The sequence below is a fragment of the Melanotaenia boesemani genome, chromosome 7, assembly GCF_017639745.1.
Source record: "Melanotaenia boesemani isolate fMelBoe1 chromosome 7, fMelBoe1.pri, whole genome shotgun sequence".
Taxonomy (NCBI): Eukaryota; Metazoa; Chordata; class Actinopteri; order Atheriniformes; family Melanotaeniidae; genus Melanotaenia; species Melanotaenia boesemani.
Window position 1 is genome coordinate 20,242,220 of NC_055688.1, and position 18,954 is coordinate 20,261,173.

At 36.6% G+C, this 18,954-nt stretch overlaps 1 protein-coding gene across 1 annotated transcript; it reads left to right on the top strand.

The window, feature by feature from the left end:
• Positions 1–591: 591 nt before the first annotated feature.
• xpnpep2 (X-prolyl aminopeptidase (aminopeptidase P) 2, membrane-bound) lies at positions 592–14,217 on the top strand. Its single transcript, XM_041990745.1, has 21 exons — positions 592–726; positions 1,306–1,364; positions 1,600–1,710; positions 1,794–1,857; positions 2,453–2,557; positions 4,068–4,154; positions 4,321–4,464; positions 5,421–5,522; positions 6,530–6,611; positions 6,746–6,947; positions 7,069–7,158; positions 7,283–7,392; positions 7,486–7,563; positions 9,471–9,542; positions 9,643–9,703; positions 9,827–9,896; positions 10,072–10,176; positions 11,120–11,179; positions 11,863–11,939; positions 12,047–12,136; positions 13,681–14,217. Exons 1-21 carry the CDS (start codon positions 678–680, stop codon positions 13,879–13,881), a joined length of 2,019 nt encoding a protein of 672 aa, XP_041846679.1. The 5' UTR covers positions 592–677; the 3' UTR covers positions 13,882–14,217.
• Positions 14,218–18,954: the final 4,737 nt, after the last annotated feature.

Consider the following 18,954-nt stretch of genomic DNA (forward strand, 5'->3'; position numbering starts at 1 on the left):
CAAAAAACCAAGAACAAAAACAAATATGACTCAAAACAGCCTCAATGTCCAAAAATAATCATTTATGGTTTTTTCACCCATGTTTTATTCTTTTTAAGCTTTTTAAGAAAAGTCATCAAATTTCAGGCAACCAGAATTATATTTAGGGTAATTTTACTGCTCTTAAATGTCAAAATGGGTCAAAGACACCGACTATGAGAGGATCCTTGGTCTAGGTCAAAATTGACCCAGACCAAGCACGGTATGTAAGGGTTAAATGACACGGGTGCCTTTTTTTTCTGGAGGAGCGAGCCTGAACACGCTGGCTTGGTTTCTGAGTTTTCTTTTAGCATGAACATAATAGTATTTGGTCAAAAACACCCTCACCTCACACCCCATAATGCAGTGAAAAAATGTTGAGTGAGACGGAGACTAGAGATAAATGATCATTGTAGCTTCACTCTACTGTACAGAATTGTTGCTGAGTCTTGAAATCCTCTCTCAGAACTGCTGCACCTGACTCCCACCAAGGCTGAAGGGAGAGGAGATAGTGAGTGGTGGCAGAGGAGGAGCAGGGAGAGGAGGAGCAGGGATAGAGGACAGTCCTACGAGCACCCACACACACTTTATCACATAGCCTGCATACACATCAACTCTGCAGCCACACTGAGAGCAGATCTGTTAACAGAGTGCTGAAGATGCCTTCCTGTGCGTGGCTGTTGGCTTTGTCTGTGGCAGCCCTTTCAGGTAAAGAGTTTGTCTTTGATGTTACTAATCTTTCTTTATTGAGTCACTCTGAGATCAATATTTGTGATGGCATATGATTACAGAAACTGTGAGGTGGTGTAAGTGTAAAGGCTAGCCATATGTAGGAGCTCTACTTAAGATCTAGTATGTATTTTATAGCAAAATCTATTTGTTTGTCCTATAATAAGATGATTTGCTCTTCCATGTCTTCAGGATTTCTTTGGATTAAATTTGTCCTAGTAGAGATAACCGCTCTTTTTATATCCTACACTGATTTTTTTTCTCCTCATGTTCAACAGATGAGCCGTTGACTATCTTAATTAAATGCATTGATCTTACCGGCTAAATTGTTGTGAATGCACTGGTGTCTTCTCCTTTATTTGACTTTTGTCTTCAAACTGGATCTTTAAATCACATTAACTGCACAGATTGGTCTGATACTCACAGCATAAGCATGTGTAGTACAATGAGTAAGAAAGAGTGTGAGGTTCAACTGATCCATAAATGTTTTTTACAGATAGTTCAGTCTCTAACCATGCCTTTTTTTAAAGTCTTTTATTACTGTGCATTTGCTCCTAGGGAATGTTGGTGCTGTTATATATGAGCAAACTGAGAGGAACTGCTCTGCAACTCCACCGGTAAGATTAAGTTGTGATTTCAGCATCGCAAATGGTCTCACAACTAACTTCTTTTCATGAAATTACAACAATTAAATTGTAACATTGACCTCAAAGCAGTCATCTAGCGTTGTCCTGTTACGAAACATGGTGTTAAACAGTTAATGATTAGAGAGCAAGATAGAGAAGGAGATGAATCAGCAGCTTCTCTGGTTTTCATTTATGTTAAGGCTTTTCCTTCTCTGTTTGTGTTCAGTTCCTCCCAAGCACAGCTGTAAATACCACGCTGCAGCTGCAGGAGCTACGAGCTCAAATGCTTCCTATGAATATCTCTGCCTACATTATTCCAGGCACTGATGCTCACCTGGTACATCTGCCATCTATCATAATTAATCCATTTGGGTTTACAGCTTGTGTGTGTAGTTCTAACCCACTGTGTTTCTTTGATAGAGCGAGTATATTGCACCACGTGATGCTAGGATGGCCTTCATAACTGGCTTTACAGGCTCCGCAGGTACAATTTTCGCCTCCTCTTCTTCCTCCTCATGACTCAACTCCCTGCATCTGAGTGCTGCGGTCACAATACTCCTCTACTTTCATCCCACATCCTCACCAGCTCCTTGTTCATTTGTTTTCATCGCTTTCACTCACTGCATCATTGCAACTTCTTATTCTGTGGTTTGACCGATAGATCAAGAGGTTTGTAATCATGAATAGAAGGAACCATTGTTCATATTTCTGTGTTCAACTGTTCCTGGATAAAATGAGAAAATATGATAGATCAGTAAATTGAGGTTTACACCAGGACAATCCTATGCCAGACTCCATAAAACCACTCAGCTGTTAATACCGTGATAAATCTATCTGCTGTGTTGGTGCAACAGTGGCATGATAATGTAAAACTCAATTATTTATCCCTCAATGATTTATCCTCCACATATCACTAGGTTGCTGTCTCCTCAGTCACCTTCCTGTTTTTCCATCTCATACTCATATTTTTCTACATTAGCTGTCTCATCACGCATTGTTCTATACCTCTGACATTTAAAGTCATTTGTAATTCACTGTTGCCCAGTTCATAGCACAGCTGTTGTCCTTCCTCTCCCCAGGCACCGCTGTAGTTACTCAGACTAAGGCCGCTCTGTGGACAGACAGCCGCTACTGGGTTCAAGCTGAGAGACAGCTGGACTGCAACTGGCAGCTAGAAAAAGATGGTAGGGGTTATTATATTGTGTTTACTTGTTATGACAACACAGCACACGTGGATTTCAGTAAAATCTTTGTGTTTTTTTTTTGTTTTTTCTTCACTTAAAAATAGCCTGTCACATGCTGCACATGTACTTACAGGGTACTTGTGGTAAAAAAAAAAAAAAGAAAAGAAAAACACACAAACCAAATCACAGCTTGATTTGTTTTTGTTGTGCAGAAACAGTCCTAACAGTGTACAGGCTAATTTTCACATGCTGGCAAAGCATAAAACTGAACCCATTTCTGTTGAAAAACTTGTAAATGATCTTTTTTAATGCTTATTGATTATTTGTTCTGTGCACATAATGCTTTAATAATTTCATCAGAGTGCTAAATTGTGATTTTAAAAGTTTATTATTATTATTATTAAGAAGAAGAAGAAGAAGAAGAAGAAGAAATTCACAAAAAATAGACACGCTTGAGGTATCTAGTGAAATGTTTCCTTCATCTCCACTTCAGTCAGACTTTGATCAGCCAAAGGCGCCAAATACTCCCCACAGGATTATATGTGCAATAAACCAAAGCTCAAAAATAGTCCCCAGCAAAAAGCACCAGATACGTCTCTTTAGGAAACATTTCCTAAAAACTACAAGACATGTAGTTTAGGGAAATCATTAATCCACAAAATGTTTAACTTTGAGAGACATGGACAGGTGGAAAGTCAAAGATGGATTAGAGAGCCTTAGGCTAAATGAAAGTGAGCATTTCTCCATTGGAAAGAGGTATAAAAAAAGAAACAGCATGTTTGCTAGTGACCTCTCAGTAAAGATTTTAAATGTTTGCATTCAGGGTGGTAATATAAAAAATGTAGCTGTAACTATAAAAAACAAATATCAGAAAGTGAGATTAAAAGGTGCTCATTTAAGCCTGCTGAGCCGCAAAGACCTAATTAATGGGAACACCAAAGTCTTATAGTACTGCAACGGAGAGTATATTCAGATTTTAGAGTGACACTGTGACTAAGTACTTGAACATGCTCATTATGACAATAATCTCAGTTTTTCTTTATAAATTCATGCTCACAACTGCTCACAGCTCTCTGGAAATCTTTTCTTGGCAGAACAAAACAAATACATTTATATGTTTATTATATTTTACATGAAACATTAAATGCATTGTGATTATTATTATGAACAAATATTGTCAGTAATTAGTCGAGATTATAAAATAAAAAGAACGTTTTTCAACTGATCCCTGTTGATGCTCACTGTAATGTCATATAACTAGTATCTTATTCTCCTGTACACTTCATGCTGCTTGCTTAGATCACTTTCAAATCTAAAATCTATGTTGTTTGTTGCACCTTTGAACTATATTAGTTTACTCAAAGAGGATTTAGGCATTGTGTAATGATAATCACAATATTGAAACTCTGATGTTGCAGTTTAAATTTTATTTAATTCAAATGTTTGTTAAATGTTTTGTTAATCCAATATATTCTGGGATAAGTGATAACTGTCTTGTGTAATGTTCTAGTGTCCATCAGCAGCATTGCAGAGTGGCTCATCTCTGAGGTACCATCAGGTGGAAAAATCGGCTTTGATCCCTTTCTCTTCTCCCTCAGTGAGTCTCAGTTCTCCCCCCCACCTCACATTCCAGCTTAACATCAATAAAGTGCTTGCCCAAGCAGACAGAATATTATTGATGGAGCCATCAGACACCGTGCAGACTGTTTACTTGTGATTGATCACATTCAGTGTTTGTAATCTTCTGCAATTTCCTCCATTAGACACGCAGGAAAACTACGCCTTAAATCTGGAGTCAAGCAATCGCAGCCTTAAGTCCATCACTGTTAACCTGGTTGACCAAGTGTGGAAAGACCGACCACAGCTCCCACCTGACAGCCTTATCCGCCTGCCTGATAGAGTCATACGTAAGTTTCCTTAACTTAATTGCTGTGTGTGTGTGCTGCCTGTCTGCCTGCGTGGTGCCGATTATCTTTGTGCAGATAAATACCTGCAAACTGGACAGAGAGCAATAAGCAGCTTTGCAAACACAGCCATAAACAGCCTGTTCATGTTTTCACGGCAGTCGGGCAGATTAAACACTAACTTAGAAGGACTGGAGAGGCCTGCAGATGAGGAAGCTGTTTGGATGCTCCTGGGCCTTATTAGTCTTTATGGCTGGAAAATAGAAAAACGGAACAAATGGAGAGCACCATAAACCTAATGGTCCATGTGTGTACATTTGACTACAATCTGGACAAATCATTCTGTACAGGGCTTTAAGTGAGTCTAAATGCTGTCTAATAATTTAGAAAGCTTGATCTTTTTCTTGGCAGACAGTCTGGATGGAGTCCAGAAAGGAATGAAAAGGTTGTAGATGTTGAAAACATTAAAGAAAAGGACAAAATTGCAAAGTTAGTAGGAAGCACTGTATTTACAAAAAGAACTATTAATTGCATTTTTAATTAATAGTTATTACATATCACATTATACTGATCAACATTTTTATGATGATCCACTCGATTTCCAACGTAGGTGGTAACCATAAGGCGCTAGGAGTATGTGGGAGTAATTTTGCTTTCCTTGCATCATTTTTTTTTATTTGCATTCATTTAAGCAAATTACTTGTTATTATTATTGGCACTACATACCAAAACCAAGAAGTAAATATAACTTGTGCAGGTTTAATTCAGCTCATTTTTAATAAGATTTAATTTAATAAGATATTTATAGTCACTAAAAACTTTGCTCATCCAAACAGTAGAGCAGGATATTAAAAGGTTTTTATTGAGGTGATGATAAATGACTCTCAATGCCAAACACAAGCCACATCTGGTGTAGTTGCTACTGGATGCAAATAACTATTAAATGTGTCTATTTGCAGAAAGGTCCTGGCAGATAAAAGTAGAGCACATACGGAGCCTGATGAGGGAAAATCCATACGAGCCAACAGCCCTCCTGCTTTCTGCTCTGGATGAAACAGCCTGTGAGTAAACTGGTGAAATGTTTTTGTTTTGTTTTTGTTTTGTTTGTTTGTTTTTATTGTTAAAGTACGGCAAATGTCAACGTGTTTGAGCTGTTTACATTATTTAATACTTACCGGTCACATCTTTTGGTCATAAAAGTGTTTCAGAAGAGTCTAATAATTGGTCCAAAAACACCAAAAAACACCAAAATAGAAATATGGGACTTTCCAAAACATAATTAAAATTTTTAAGGATAACAGTGAACCATCCCTTTCAAAGAACAAATGTTATATAAAGAAAATCTTACACTTACAGACACACACAGCGGCTGTATAGTACAAGTTATCAGGGAAACTTATTGAAAAATGACTTGATTTTGTTAGGGAGCATAAAGCTTGGACTGTGGGGCAGTGGAAAAGGGTGTTGTGGTCTGATGAGTCCAGATTTACACTGATGGTCACATCAATGTAAGATGAAGTGCTGTTCACATGATGCTGTATGCCTCTTGTAAGCCGGTGAAGATAACATTATTATCTGGGGTTGTTTCAGTTGGTCAAGTCTTGTTTCATCAATGTCAAGGGCTAAAATGTGCTCAGCTGATGACCTGAATATACTGAATAATTAGCATTTTCCATTAACAACTTCTTTTTTACTGTTATTCATAGCAAGGGAGTATTTCAAGATGACAATTCAGTGTTTTGCTGGGTACAAAGTGATAGATTGTTCAGGGAGCATGATCATTTTTAGAGTCCAAACCATAACCCTGTAGAGAATCAAAGTAACCAAAACAAACTACAGAAGTTTAATAAAAATGGAAATAGCATCTCACTATAAGTCCGACAACTTGATTGAAACAGTAAAAAGTACAGCATGACTCCAGGGTTTAGCAGACTATGCTTAACTATCAGATCAGCATCTTGTAAAGGAACAGTGATTTATCCAAAAGCATCCATAAAATCCAAACAGAAGTGCTGCTTTTCAAATCATAAGGTGATGTTTGCTACTGTGTTTGTTGTTTTTATTTTAGGGCTCTTTAATCTGCGTGGGAATGACATTCCTTATAATCCTTTTTTCTACTCCTACACTCTTCTCACAATGAATGAGATTTGGTTAGTCTTCTTTATGTGTTTTTTCTTCAGGAATTTTATGCCAATACTATGAATTCATTTCAAATGTTTCAAGGATAATGCCTATTATAAATACACAATCATATTTCTTGTACTTTCCCTTTTTATGAATTAAGGCTTTTTGTCCACAATGACCGAGTGACAGAGGATTTGAAGCTATACCTAAATGCCTCCTGTAACGAGGCCCTGTGTGTGCAGCTGAAAAGTTATGACTCTGTCCTTGAACATCTGAGCACATATGTGGCCCAGCATGGGGTTAAAGTGTGGATTGGTACAGAGTACACAAACTACGCACTTTATGAGGTCATCACACCACAGGTATGTAAAGATTTTAGCTCATTTGTTCTGTGGAATATCAATAAATAATAATCAATAAAATTTTAGGATTGTATTAGTGTTATTTATATTAATACATAATAATTCATTTTATCTCTGGTAGGACAAACTAGTGACCAGCTCTTACTCTCCTGTGTTGACGACTAAAGCTGTAAAAGATGAGACTGAGCAGCAAATTCTTAGGGAGGCCCATGTATGTCCTCCACACAAAGACACACACTAGCTGCACAGAAGAAGACTTAATCCATTGAACATGATTGTGAATGTGATGACGGCTGAGATTCTTGTGCTCAGTGTGTCACTGCGGCTCTTTGCAGGTGAGGGATGCAGTTGCTGTCATCCAGCTGTTGATGTGGCTGGAAAAGGTTGTTCCAGAGGGGAAGGAGACTGAGCTGAGCGCAGCAGAATATGTCAATAAGTGTAGAAGGTGAGTAGACCTTTTGTACATTTGTGGAGAATTGACATGCAGTACTTCATAATCTGGTGTTACAGCAAATGTATATACTGTACATTATTACAGTAAACAGAAAGACAGCAGAGGCCCAAGTTTTGAAACAATCTCTGCAAGTGGACCCAATGCTGCTCTTGCCCATTACAGGTGAGACTAATTCATGTTCTCCATCCTCTTATTGACACTAGTTTTCATTCAGATTATACAGTGCATGTTAAAATCATTTCTTTCTCCTTCTAACACTTGTAAAGTGGCAATTTGGATGTTTTAACAGGCAGAACAGGTGGAGTTACAAAAGATTCTGGATCAATATTTTCATGCAGTCCAATATTATCCATTCATCATTTCATCATTAATTCAAGACTCCCAGTCTGTTTGTGCTTATAAGCTTTTCTTTGTTCTGAAAAGGACACAATTCAGTTTGACCCAAACTGCCTAAAAACCTAAAACCTAAAAATTAGCTTGCTGAGATCATTCAGAATCTCCTAATCACATATTTCCGTGACATCAGCAATGCAGAAACAGGGGGTGTATGACATGTGATATGTCCCTACCCTCACCTATGACCATGAACTGAGAGTAGTGACCTAAAAAATGAGGTCATAAATACAAATAGCTGAAGTTGGCATCCTCCAAAGGGGGGTTGGGGTAAACCTTAGGGGGTAGGGTAAAGAGCTCCGCTATTGCATAACAAAGAGCCGGTTGAGGTAGTTTGTGCATCTGGTTAAGGATGCCCTTCAGGTGTCTGCCATGGGAGGTGTTCACTTACCAGGAGGTTGCCTCAGGAAAGACCCAGGACTCACTGGAGAGATTATATCTCTCAAATGGCGTGGGATTGTCTCAGTGTTCTTTTAGAAGAACTGAAGGAGGTCACCGAGAAGAGGGAGGCCTGGGGGTCCCATTCCAAACACGAGGCATGAAGTAGATTGAAGTATTATAGTGAATGTTTATACAGTGCATTGGAAAAACTAGGGAATGGCCAGGTCTGCAGTTAAAGAATAAAAACCAGAAGGATGAAAGAAAACAGCGTAACTACCTGATGGAAATGCTGATGACGGAGAACATAATCCTCAATGACAAGGTATCACAACAATACAGCTATTCCTCTAAGAGTTCTGGTATTCACATAGTTGCTTTTATCTTTTATTAATGTACCAAATTTAGCAGTTGTATGAAAAATGTATGAATTTTTCATTAAACATTATGAGAATGTTAAAAATAATCATAGTATTGTAAAACAGCTTTACAGATATGGAAATCTAGCTAAAGTTAAAACGTCTTTTAAGTAATTTTCCTGTAAGAAGTTCCACATTATTACACTGTTATACTGCAGTATATCCAAAATCCAGGAACAGTGCCGAAGCTTCAAAAGAAGTATTAGTTAAACTGCAAAGATTTTATGCTGATCAAAACCAGTGACAACAGGGTATTCTGACCCCTGACTGGCTAACCTAAACCTAGCTTAGTGCAAGACTAAAATAAATTTAGATTTTTAAAATGAAGCTAGTCATTAATTACTGTAATAACCACCAACATTCGATTAGCTGTTATTCATGGAAAAGGAAATAATTTCACCCCAGTTTACACTTTGCTTTTGAGTATTTACACCAGTCACACCATCCTTGATGGTTTGGCCGGAATAAGATCCAAACTATTAGCTAATTGTTGCACTTACCTCTTTGTTGACAGTAAAAGACTAAAAGTTAGGTTTAGCAAGTGTCTGTATCTTCTGTTCTGTGATTTTTGCCCTTTGAGCCCCTCTAAAATAAACAAAAAGGCCAAAATCAATAATGAACTGATTGTATTTGGATTTGAAGTCTAGTGTATATGATTCCTCTGAGTGTATGGCTCTTTTAGTCAGCAGCTCTTTTAGCTCAGTTTAGTCCAAATCTAACTGAAACACATCACACTTCTGCTCTTTTAGCTCCATAGTTAAGGCACTCTTAAGAAAATGATCAGCAGTGATGTTGTTTTCATTTGCCACCTTGTAAAGACTACTACTATTTTTATAGAGGCGCAGCGTTGTGATCATTTCCTGTTTTTCTGTGTTGCAGCCCGACAGAAGAAACCAACAGGAGGTTGACAGTTGATGAGATGTACCTGGTCGACTCCGGGGGTCAGTATCTGTGAGTAAAAATGATCTCTGCTCATACTACCCCCCCCCCTCCTAGTTTCACTTCATGTGTTGTACATTTATAATGAGTCACTGTTTCTCATTGCTGTTAGAGATGGGACCACTGACATAACACGAACAGTTCACTGGGGGACACCCACAGAAATGCAAAAGGTAAAAGTGATGCTAAATGGGATATTAACCTTTACTGATTTAAGATATGCTTTAAAAATATTGAAAAAAAATGTAATGCCACATTTGAAATATACTTTTCTTATTATGTGTAATGCTTCACAGGAGGCCTTCACTCGAGTGCTCATGGGAAACATTGAGATATCTCGAACCGTTTTTCCCACTGGGACCAGAGGTAAATGGAAAACATTCCTGCTTGTTGTAAACATTAACTTCTTGCTGTAGTCTTTCCCTTGTTTCACCACTAGAGAGCCTTCCACCTCCACAACATTTTTCTATGCACATATGTAATGTATCTGCAGCAGGATGTTTGAGTCCGTCTCTGTATGTGGCCTTTTGTTCATCACCAGGTGTAAATATGGAGATGCTTGGACGCCGGGCGCTGTGGGAAGTCGGCCTTAACTACGGACACGGCACAGGTCATGGTGTTGGAAACTACTTTGGAGTTCATGAGTGTATGACATTTCATTCTTTTATTTATTTATCTTTAATGAAAATTGTTTTTTTACATGCAGATTCCAGTGATCCGTGGTATCTATTAGCATTTTGAATATAATCAACAAAACTAAATTTTACATTAATGCCTATTACACATTCAAGCTAATAAGCTGAGCATGAGAAAAGCTGACAAGGATGCACATTTTATTTTGCAATATGACCACTTGTGATGCGGTTACTTCACTAAAAACCCAGAAAAGCAGAAGAAAATGAGCCACATGATGATTAAAGGGAGTTCAATGTGGAAACTGCAATCCTGAACAAACATTAATAGCGTGTTGTACCCTGTATGCATTTTTCACTTGAACCTAATCCATCTCATGCTATAATGCTGTATAAATATATATTTATAGATGCATAAATATCCAAGTTTATTCATTATTCATATTTCTGTATGGCCATAATAGAAATAAAAAATATGAATCTATAAAGCCAGCTTTTTAAACATCTTTAAATGTAGTGGTAACAAATTTTATACAACTAATACAACTGCAATATGTTGAACAGCAATGGGCCTAAAAAGTCCTCTATCTTACACATTTTATAATTACAGATATAAGTTTCACCTGAAAGACTCTAGAAAATTTTAAACTTTTAAATTTTCTAACTGCACTGTAAAATGTTGAATCGAACATGTGAATTTAGCAATAACAACACTTAGAGATCCTCAGTAGAAACTCACAAAAACTCCACCCTTTTATGAAACTCAAACAACAGCCTGATGGCTTAATGTTACAGTCAAACTGATATTGAGTAAGAACGACATGAAGAACAGCTGAATTGTAATATAACTTTTAAATGCATCAAAGCAAAACGGATTGAGATTAAATCAGTAAAAACACAACTGTTCTGTCATAATGATATTTCTCCATCATGTGATCATGTGTAATCTTTGTTTAGGGCCAGTTGGTTTTCAGAGCAACAACATTCCCTTCAAAGTGGGCATGTTCACATCTATTGGTGAGACCTTTATCTTTTTAGACTACAACTACATCCTCTTCAGAAAATACAAAAACACAACACGGCAAACAACTGAAATCTCTGCACAACTTCCACTTTTATGCAACGGAACCAGATGCTTCACAGATGAAAGAGAATCTGCTAACAAAAACTAAAATGGAAGCTCACTGATTGTTATGTGGCTTTTATTATGCTAAATGATTAGCAGCATTATAAGCTGCCCCATTTTATTCTTTGAAAGCACATTGAGCTTTTTACACTCTGTGATTTATGCAGCTGTGATGTAAAATCACTTAGCTGAGATTTTTCTTTGTTACATGAGATATTGCATTTCAGGTCTGAGGAAAACTAAACATAACTGGTTCGTTTTTCTGATGATGATGAGTTAATTCACTTTTTTTTTTTACCCTCTTTACATGCTGCATATGAATACTCAAAATATCCAAATGTTGATAGAACAATTTATATATATATATATATATATATATATATATATATATATATATATATATATATATATATATATATATATATATATATATATATACATATATATATATATATATATATATATATATATGATGGCAGCAGCAAAATAAAAAAAAATAAAAATAAATTGTATTTCATGGCTCAAATGTTTAAATGTGTACAAATGCCAAAGTAATCATGTTTTTTTCTGTCAGAACCTGGATATTATAAAGAGAATGATTTTGGAATCAGGATTGAAGACGTTGCTGTAACCGTACCCGCTCATACAAAGGTAAAATCAAAGCTTTATTGATTATTTAGAATTTTTCAGGTAAAATAAAACATGACAAGTCTGTTGTGAAGTTAATCTCTGTATAAATGTGCTTTCCTGTCTCTCAGTATGGACATAACTACTTGACGTTTGACACTGTGTCACTGGTTCCATATGACAGAAAGCTTATTGACACCTCGCTTCTCAGCTCAGAGCAGGTGAGTGTGTCAGTGTCAATATCTCGTTTACAAGAAGTCAAGATTATCCAAAAAGCAGGTACTAAAGTTTGTGACCTGACTTTAAAGAAAAAGCCCATCTGCTATGGAAAGAATCTGCTTCCCTAGAGCTGTAATCAGTTTCCTGTTTCATTTGTAAATACCTCTGGGTATACGAGAGTGTGAAGTCTTTCTTTATCCTGCAATACGAGCACTGGTTTCCTCTTAAAATCCCCCTTTTACACTTGGGGTTGAAGCATCTCTGCAGCTCAGAGATCAAAACAGAAAAAGAGAAAAACAAAACCACGTGTTAACTTCACTTCTCTGTTTTGGCTCATTTTATGTGAAGGGAAACTTAAGATATTTTATAATCTTTATTGTCATGACCAGCAAGTTGTGCTTACGAAAAAAATAAATATTAGACAAATTTTTACAAAGGAAAATATTTGAATAAATTAAATTGTTTTTATAAAAAATGTAATTAAATTTTCCACTTTTTAATTTTAGTATGAAGTTTGTAGTATGATCACTATAGGGTCCACCTTGCTAGTCCGGTTGAACCCCTTTTTGCTTTCTGAACTGATTCAGAAGATGATACACTGTAATCAAAAAAGAATGGACGTGGTCAGCCACAATACACAGGTAGGCTGGGGTGTTTGAACAATGCTCAGCTGATACTACGGGACTAAAAGTGTGCCAAAAACCATTACACCACCATCACTAGGCTGAGCTGTTGAAACAAGGCAGGATGAATCCAAGCTTTCATGTTATTTATTCTGATCCTCGAGACTCATCAGACCAAGCAAGCTTTTTCACATCTTTTATTGTTAAATTTTGGTGAGTTTATGTGCAATTGAAGCTTTAGTTTCTTGTTCTTGGTTGACAGGAATGGGAAGAGTGGTCTTCTGCTGCTGTAGCCTATGACGTGTTATACATTCAGAGATAGCGTTCTGTACACCCCGTTAGAGTTAGAGTTGAGTTAGAGTTGTCTTTCTATCATCTACAACCAGTTTGTCCTCTGAACTCTGACTTCAACAAAACATTTTGTTCCAGACAACTTCTGCTCACTGGATTTTTTCTCTTTTTCAGACCATTCCCTGTAAAACCCTACAGATGGTTGTGCATGAAAACCCAAGTAGATCAGCAATTTTGGAAATACTTATTAATAATTTGTCCATCTGGCCAAGTTCAAAGTAATTTAAATCCCCTTTCTTCCCCATTCTGATGCTTAGTTTGTACTTCAAGTCATCTTGACCATGTCTACATGCCTATATGCATTGAGTCACTGCCTTGTGATTAGCTGATTACCTATTTGGGTTAACAAGCAGTTAAAACAGAATACCTAATGAAGTGGCTGGTGAGTGTATATTAGATGGTTTGCCACTTGGTGTATATGTCCTTGACTTTTCCAGTTCCACCACCAGGTCAAAATTTGAACTTGACATTGTTATATTTAGATGTAATATTGGACAAACTCACAAGTGTTGCACATCAGTGAACTTTTAGAGCATCTTATTGCATTCCAACAACTGGTTTTCTCTCTCCAGCTTCAGTGGTTGAATAAATACTACGAGACAATCCGAAGGCTGGTGGGTCCTGAGCTAGACAGGCAGGGTCTTCGTGAGGAGAAGGACTGGATGCTCAAAAACACAGAACCTTTTGCTGAATCTGGATCCTCAGCCTCTGTCTGTTCCTCCTCCCTGACTCTCATCATTCTGGCCATCGTCTTGCTCCACAATATAGTCTGAGCATCTCCTGTTGCACTTCATTGTAGACTTGCGCACTAAAGCTACCCCTATGCAGTCTCTACTGAGCAGCTATTCCACGTTGACAGATGCATAGTAATTTAGCATTGTTTTTTTTTTTTTGTTTGTTTGTTTGTTTTTTGTTTTGTTTTTTGTTTTTGTTTTTTAAATTGTAAGATATGTTTAATAATTTAAATACTTGGTTAAATGTATAATCTTGTGCTGTTCAAAGTTTAAAATGATCTTTTGTGTGATTTTTGGATGTTGTAAGTTGAGTTTTTAAATATGTATGACCAGCTAATATAATTTCTATTTTATTAAAGTAACACTTTAAAACTGTGAAGTGGACTGAAGTTATGTATTGTGGACTAAGAAAGAAAGAAAGAAAGAAAGAAGGAAAGAAAGAAAGAAAGAAAGAAAGAAAGAAAGAAAAAAAGAAAGAAAGAAACTCTCTGATCCCAGTGATGCATTATGTTACTTGTGATTAAATAAATTACGCAGATGTTTTCTGATCTCAGGCTTTCAATGAAAGAACAAAACAACGAAAGAGAAATATAGATAGATATAATTTGACAACTAATGTAAAACCAGATTTGAATTAGTTTTTTGTTTAAATGAAATGAACTATTATGACACTAAAATATATATTATCATTGTAAACAGAGACATAAACAAACATGTGGCATTTCATATGAATTACATATAAAATATTTGCGTGCTGGCACAGCGTTAAAATATTTTTATATGGAAGTTAGTTTACTAAAACATTAAGTTGAATTCTTGATGACGTGGGAGTGGCTATTTTCTGTTTTTTTCCACCTATTATTTTTTTATTATTTTGGAAGAAAATAGTCGTTTCATAGCCTGATGAGTAAATCTTACACTGTTAGTGATGGAGCTGTGAGAGAGCTGCAACTGTTGCACCATCACACTGTCGCTTATGTGCCTTCAGCTAAAATATATAGTAATAATAATGTGTTAGATTTACTGTACATAGCGCTTTTCAAGGCACCAAAGCGCTTTACACTATCCATTATTCATTCGCTTCTCATTCTTACTTGCTACATGTGTACCTGGAGTAGACTTACATGGGAGTGTGCAAGGTGCGAAGCGCCCGCGAGTGCAGTCCGCCTAGCTGGATCCACGTGATCACAAAATCAAAAGGAGATCTTGTAATTCTCCACTTCCATGAATAAACGTATCGTTATCCATGATGGGGAAAAACTGAGACGCGCTGACCGATTAATGATGTAATGTTTGCATGGTTCAGTAGAGCAAATCTGGATGCGGGCTTTTATTTTGAAACTACCGGAAGCTTTTACACTGACCCGGTGTCTGATTTCCTGTCTACCCCTGAACTGCTGAGTTTTGGACGCGTGCTACGTCAAAAATAGACTCTGTGCGTATGTTTTTAAATAGCTGATCACCCCCGACGAGCTGGCAAATGTGACTGGGGGTCCGTCTGCGTTCAGGCAGTTGCTCCCCGACCTCAGATAAGTAGCAAGAAAATGGATCAGTGGACGGAAGATCTGATGCTCTGTTCAGGGAGCATGTGATCTTTAGTCTAAAAACAGCATTATTGGAACAATAATTATTCCTTTTCAAAGTCCAACAAAATGAATAGCTGGAGGAGGTTATATTTATTAGTAGTAGTAGTATTTTAATGAACAAACGTCAAGCTGCAACTGAATTTAAAAAAATCTGTGAATGTTGACTTTAGTAAATTTAGTCTGAATGTAGAGAACAAAAACAGTCAACTGAAAAAGCCAAATGCAAAGCTGACTGACCACAGCAGTCAGGTTCACAGTACTGTATTGCCTAAAACTGCCCGGCTAAAAAAATAAAATAAAACATTGTTGTAGTCTAAAATTCAAGACTTGGAAAATTCTGTGTACAATAATGCCACTGTGAAACTGATATTAGTCATTTTAGCAAGGTTGAAATCTGTTACATTAGGTTATTTTTTTAGTGAGCTCCTCAACAAATCAAACATGTTTTTGAAAAATGTTTTGATTGATAAAAGAGTGCACATTAAAGTGCTTTTAAAATCAAACAGATATTAGAAGTAGAATATTTCCAGCTCATTCTGAACAAGATGTGTAGTTATGGGGAAACCTACTCTCAAAATCATTAAACAATTATTTTTAAAAAAACTTTTTAGCAGTGTAGTTTTTTATTTGTTTTTTTTTTTTTTAAGTCTTTACAAAAATCTCTAATCCTTGAGGTATCTAAGCATAGCATTTGTATGGTACACACTCAAGTTTTTACCATATAAGGTTCTCTGTCCTACAGACTGAATTGACACACGAACATGCATTCTATGCAAATGAGCATCCTATAGGCAAACTCTATGATTGGAGGACACAGGACTGAGGAATTTTCTTTGTTTAAACCCTATATAAGACAGAACGACACATCAGGTCTTTAGGTCTTCGTTCTGGTTTTGGGACCTGTTTTGATGTCTGAACTTTTGTAATAAACTTCTTTTTATTATTCAAGTCAGCGTCCAGAGACGTTTTTTGCCTGAAAGCCAATTTTTCCACATCTCCTGATCAAGATACATCATCCTCATGCTGAGCAACTCCACCCTAGGTTTTGGTAATTAAAGAAAGTGCACTTTAAAAAAAGGTTGAACACTTTTCCATTTAGGTGTTGAAAAACCCAAGTACAAACATTTTAGTGATCATGACATGAATTAATCAGCTCTCTGCATCTACCATGACTGACTGCATCAGTTTGCTCAAACTCAGCCTGTTGTGTCAGATAACTGCTCTCATCTTTTAGCAGTTTCAAGCAGCTCTGGTCTGCATGGGGCTGGTTGCTGGCAGTTATTCTGTTTGTGCATCTTGAAGGTGCAAATGTGCACACTCCATATGCGCATGCTCTGTTCAACCACATGGATTACTAAATATATAAGGAAGAATCATACAGCTCTCAGAAAAGGCGTGCTCTGTGGTTTTCATGGTAACCTGAAGAAAAGAGGAACTCTAAGTATGAGATCATTGTTTACTGTGAGCAAAGAGCTCTTCTACTTTTTTTATTGTATTGCTAATCCACATGCAGCTGTAGTTGAAAATATATTATAAAGCATAAGTTCAATTAATGACTTGACTCCGAGAAAGAGAGATGCAGCAAAAGACAGAGGATCTTCTTCCACCATCTTTATTCACTCATTCATACGTAACAGGTGCAGCAGTTGATAAAGTTTGGGTCTTGTCAGAATGGTAACAATCTCTGTTACAGGAATTTTTGGGCTCTGACTGGTCCTGCCCTTTCACTGTGATCATATGCATTCAGCCCCTTCCCTTGTCAAGGATTGCTTTTGGGTTTTGTAACTATTAGACATAAGGACTCTGTTTGAGTTCAGTAAAAACCTTCTGGTCAGTCTGACTAAAAAAACTTAGTAATATGGAGCAGATTCTCCATCGTTCATTGTTTACTCTTGGTTTCCCAGCAATTATCTTCAGTTAGATAATGGTATGACAGCAGCTTCTGCTAAACCACTCCATCACCCCAAACAGTGATGTTTGGACAACATAGCTTCCGAAGTCGTAATTTCTCCACTTCACAACCATATGTGATGTTTCTCATCTCCATGCAGAAGTGCAAAGTAACTTCTCTGTGGGGGTTTCCTCACAAGATAACAGTTTTGTTAGAAAGGTTCTTGTCATGTTAGTTACATTAACCTCTTTCCTCTTTCAGGTCTTGTTGGCCCTGTGAAAGTGTATTATTTTCAAACATTTACAAGTTTTGACATCTCCAAAATATGTCAGATAAAATGCTGAAACCTTTTAATTGTGAGAAGATGTAAGACTTTATTTTATATTTTATATTATTTAACAGCATTCATCAACATATTTCAGTGGAACATTATCAAGGGTCAGTTGGAAAAGAGTGTACATGAAGATGTTTCTACATCAGGACAGCCTTAATTTCTTACAGGTTTATTTTTCTGTTGTTTGACTTTGTTTGGCCTTTCATCTGCAATGAAATCAATTGTGATTACTCTGATCAGCCTGAGTCTCCAATACCTGCAAAGTCAAGATGATAGATGTGTCTTCAAACATGATTGCAGGAAATCCAATATTTTGCCTCTGAAATCACAAGAAAGCTCAGAAAGCTTTGGAAAAATTGCAAAACAAACAAAAAAAAAAGATAATATTTACTAGAAGTAAAAATGTGGTTGGTATCAAAATGTTCAAGGTAAAACCTGACTGATCATGTACTTCTCAGTTTTATTGCCCATATTAATAAATTTTTTGGAGATGCAATCAGAATTAACTTAATGCTGTTACAGAAAGTGAGGATTAGGATCCAGATGCAGGTTAGTTTGCAATGACTCATCAGTGACTTGCATCATGTACTTCAGAATAAACCTGCAAGCTTGATTTGGCATTGTCACACCACGTGTGAGACACACAAAGTGTGGGTTATAATAACAATATCATACATCAAAGTCTATAATAAATAGGCAAACAGTTGTGAAAGGGTTAAAGACCTTGCTCAAAGCCCACAGTGGTTGACCTCTGTTAGATAATATTTGGAGGAACTTACAGAGGCTGAAATACAGAATGAATATTAATTGCCCTGAACCCACACAAAGTTCAACAAAGGAATATTAGATTCACCTTAGCAAGCTCTATATTGATAAGGTTAGCTAAACAAGATTACTTATAGACAGTCAGCTATTTCATAGTACAGGCCACTGGTGTCCAAAATCCACTTATGCAACAATTTTCATGAGATTTTGTTTCTAATAAATGTCAACTTAGATTTAATGCTGATTATCAACTGGAATTAAATTAATTAGGAAGTAAAATATGCTGGTGATAATAACTAGAAATCAAGCTGGGGTTTTCTGACTCTAGATAGGTGCATGTTTATGTTAAAGAGGTGGAGTTAGCATCTATCAGCTATAATCCTAAACTAATATGAAAACAAACAGAGAAAAACCCAAACAAGTCAATGCTTATTTTATTAAAAAGTTTATTTTTGTCTTTCAGGTTCAGAAATGCTAAACAAGTTTTATTTGCCTAGTTATTTTAATTAATATTATGACATTGTACATGATGGAAG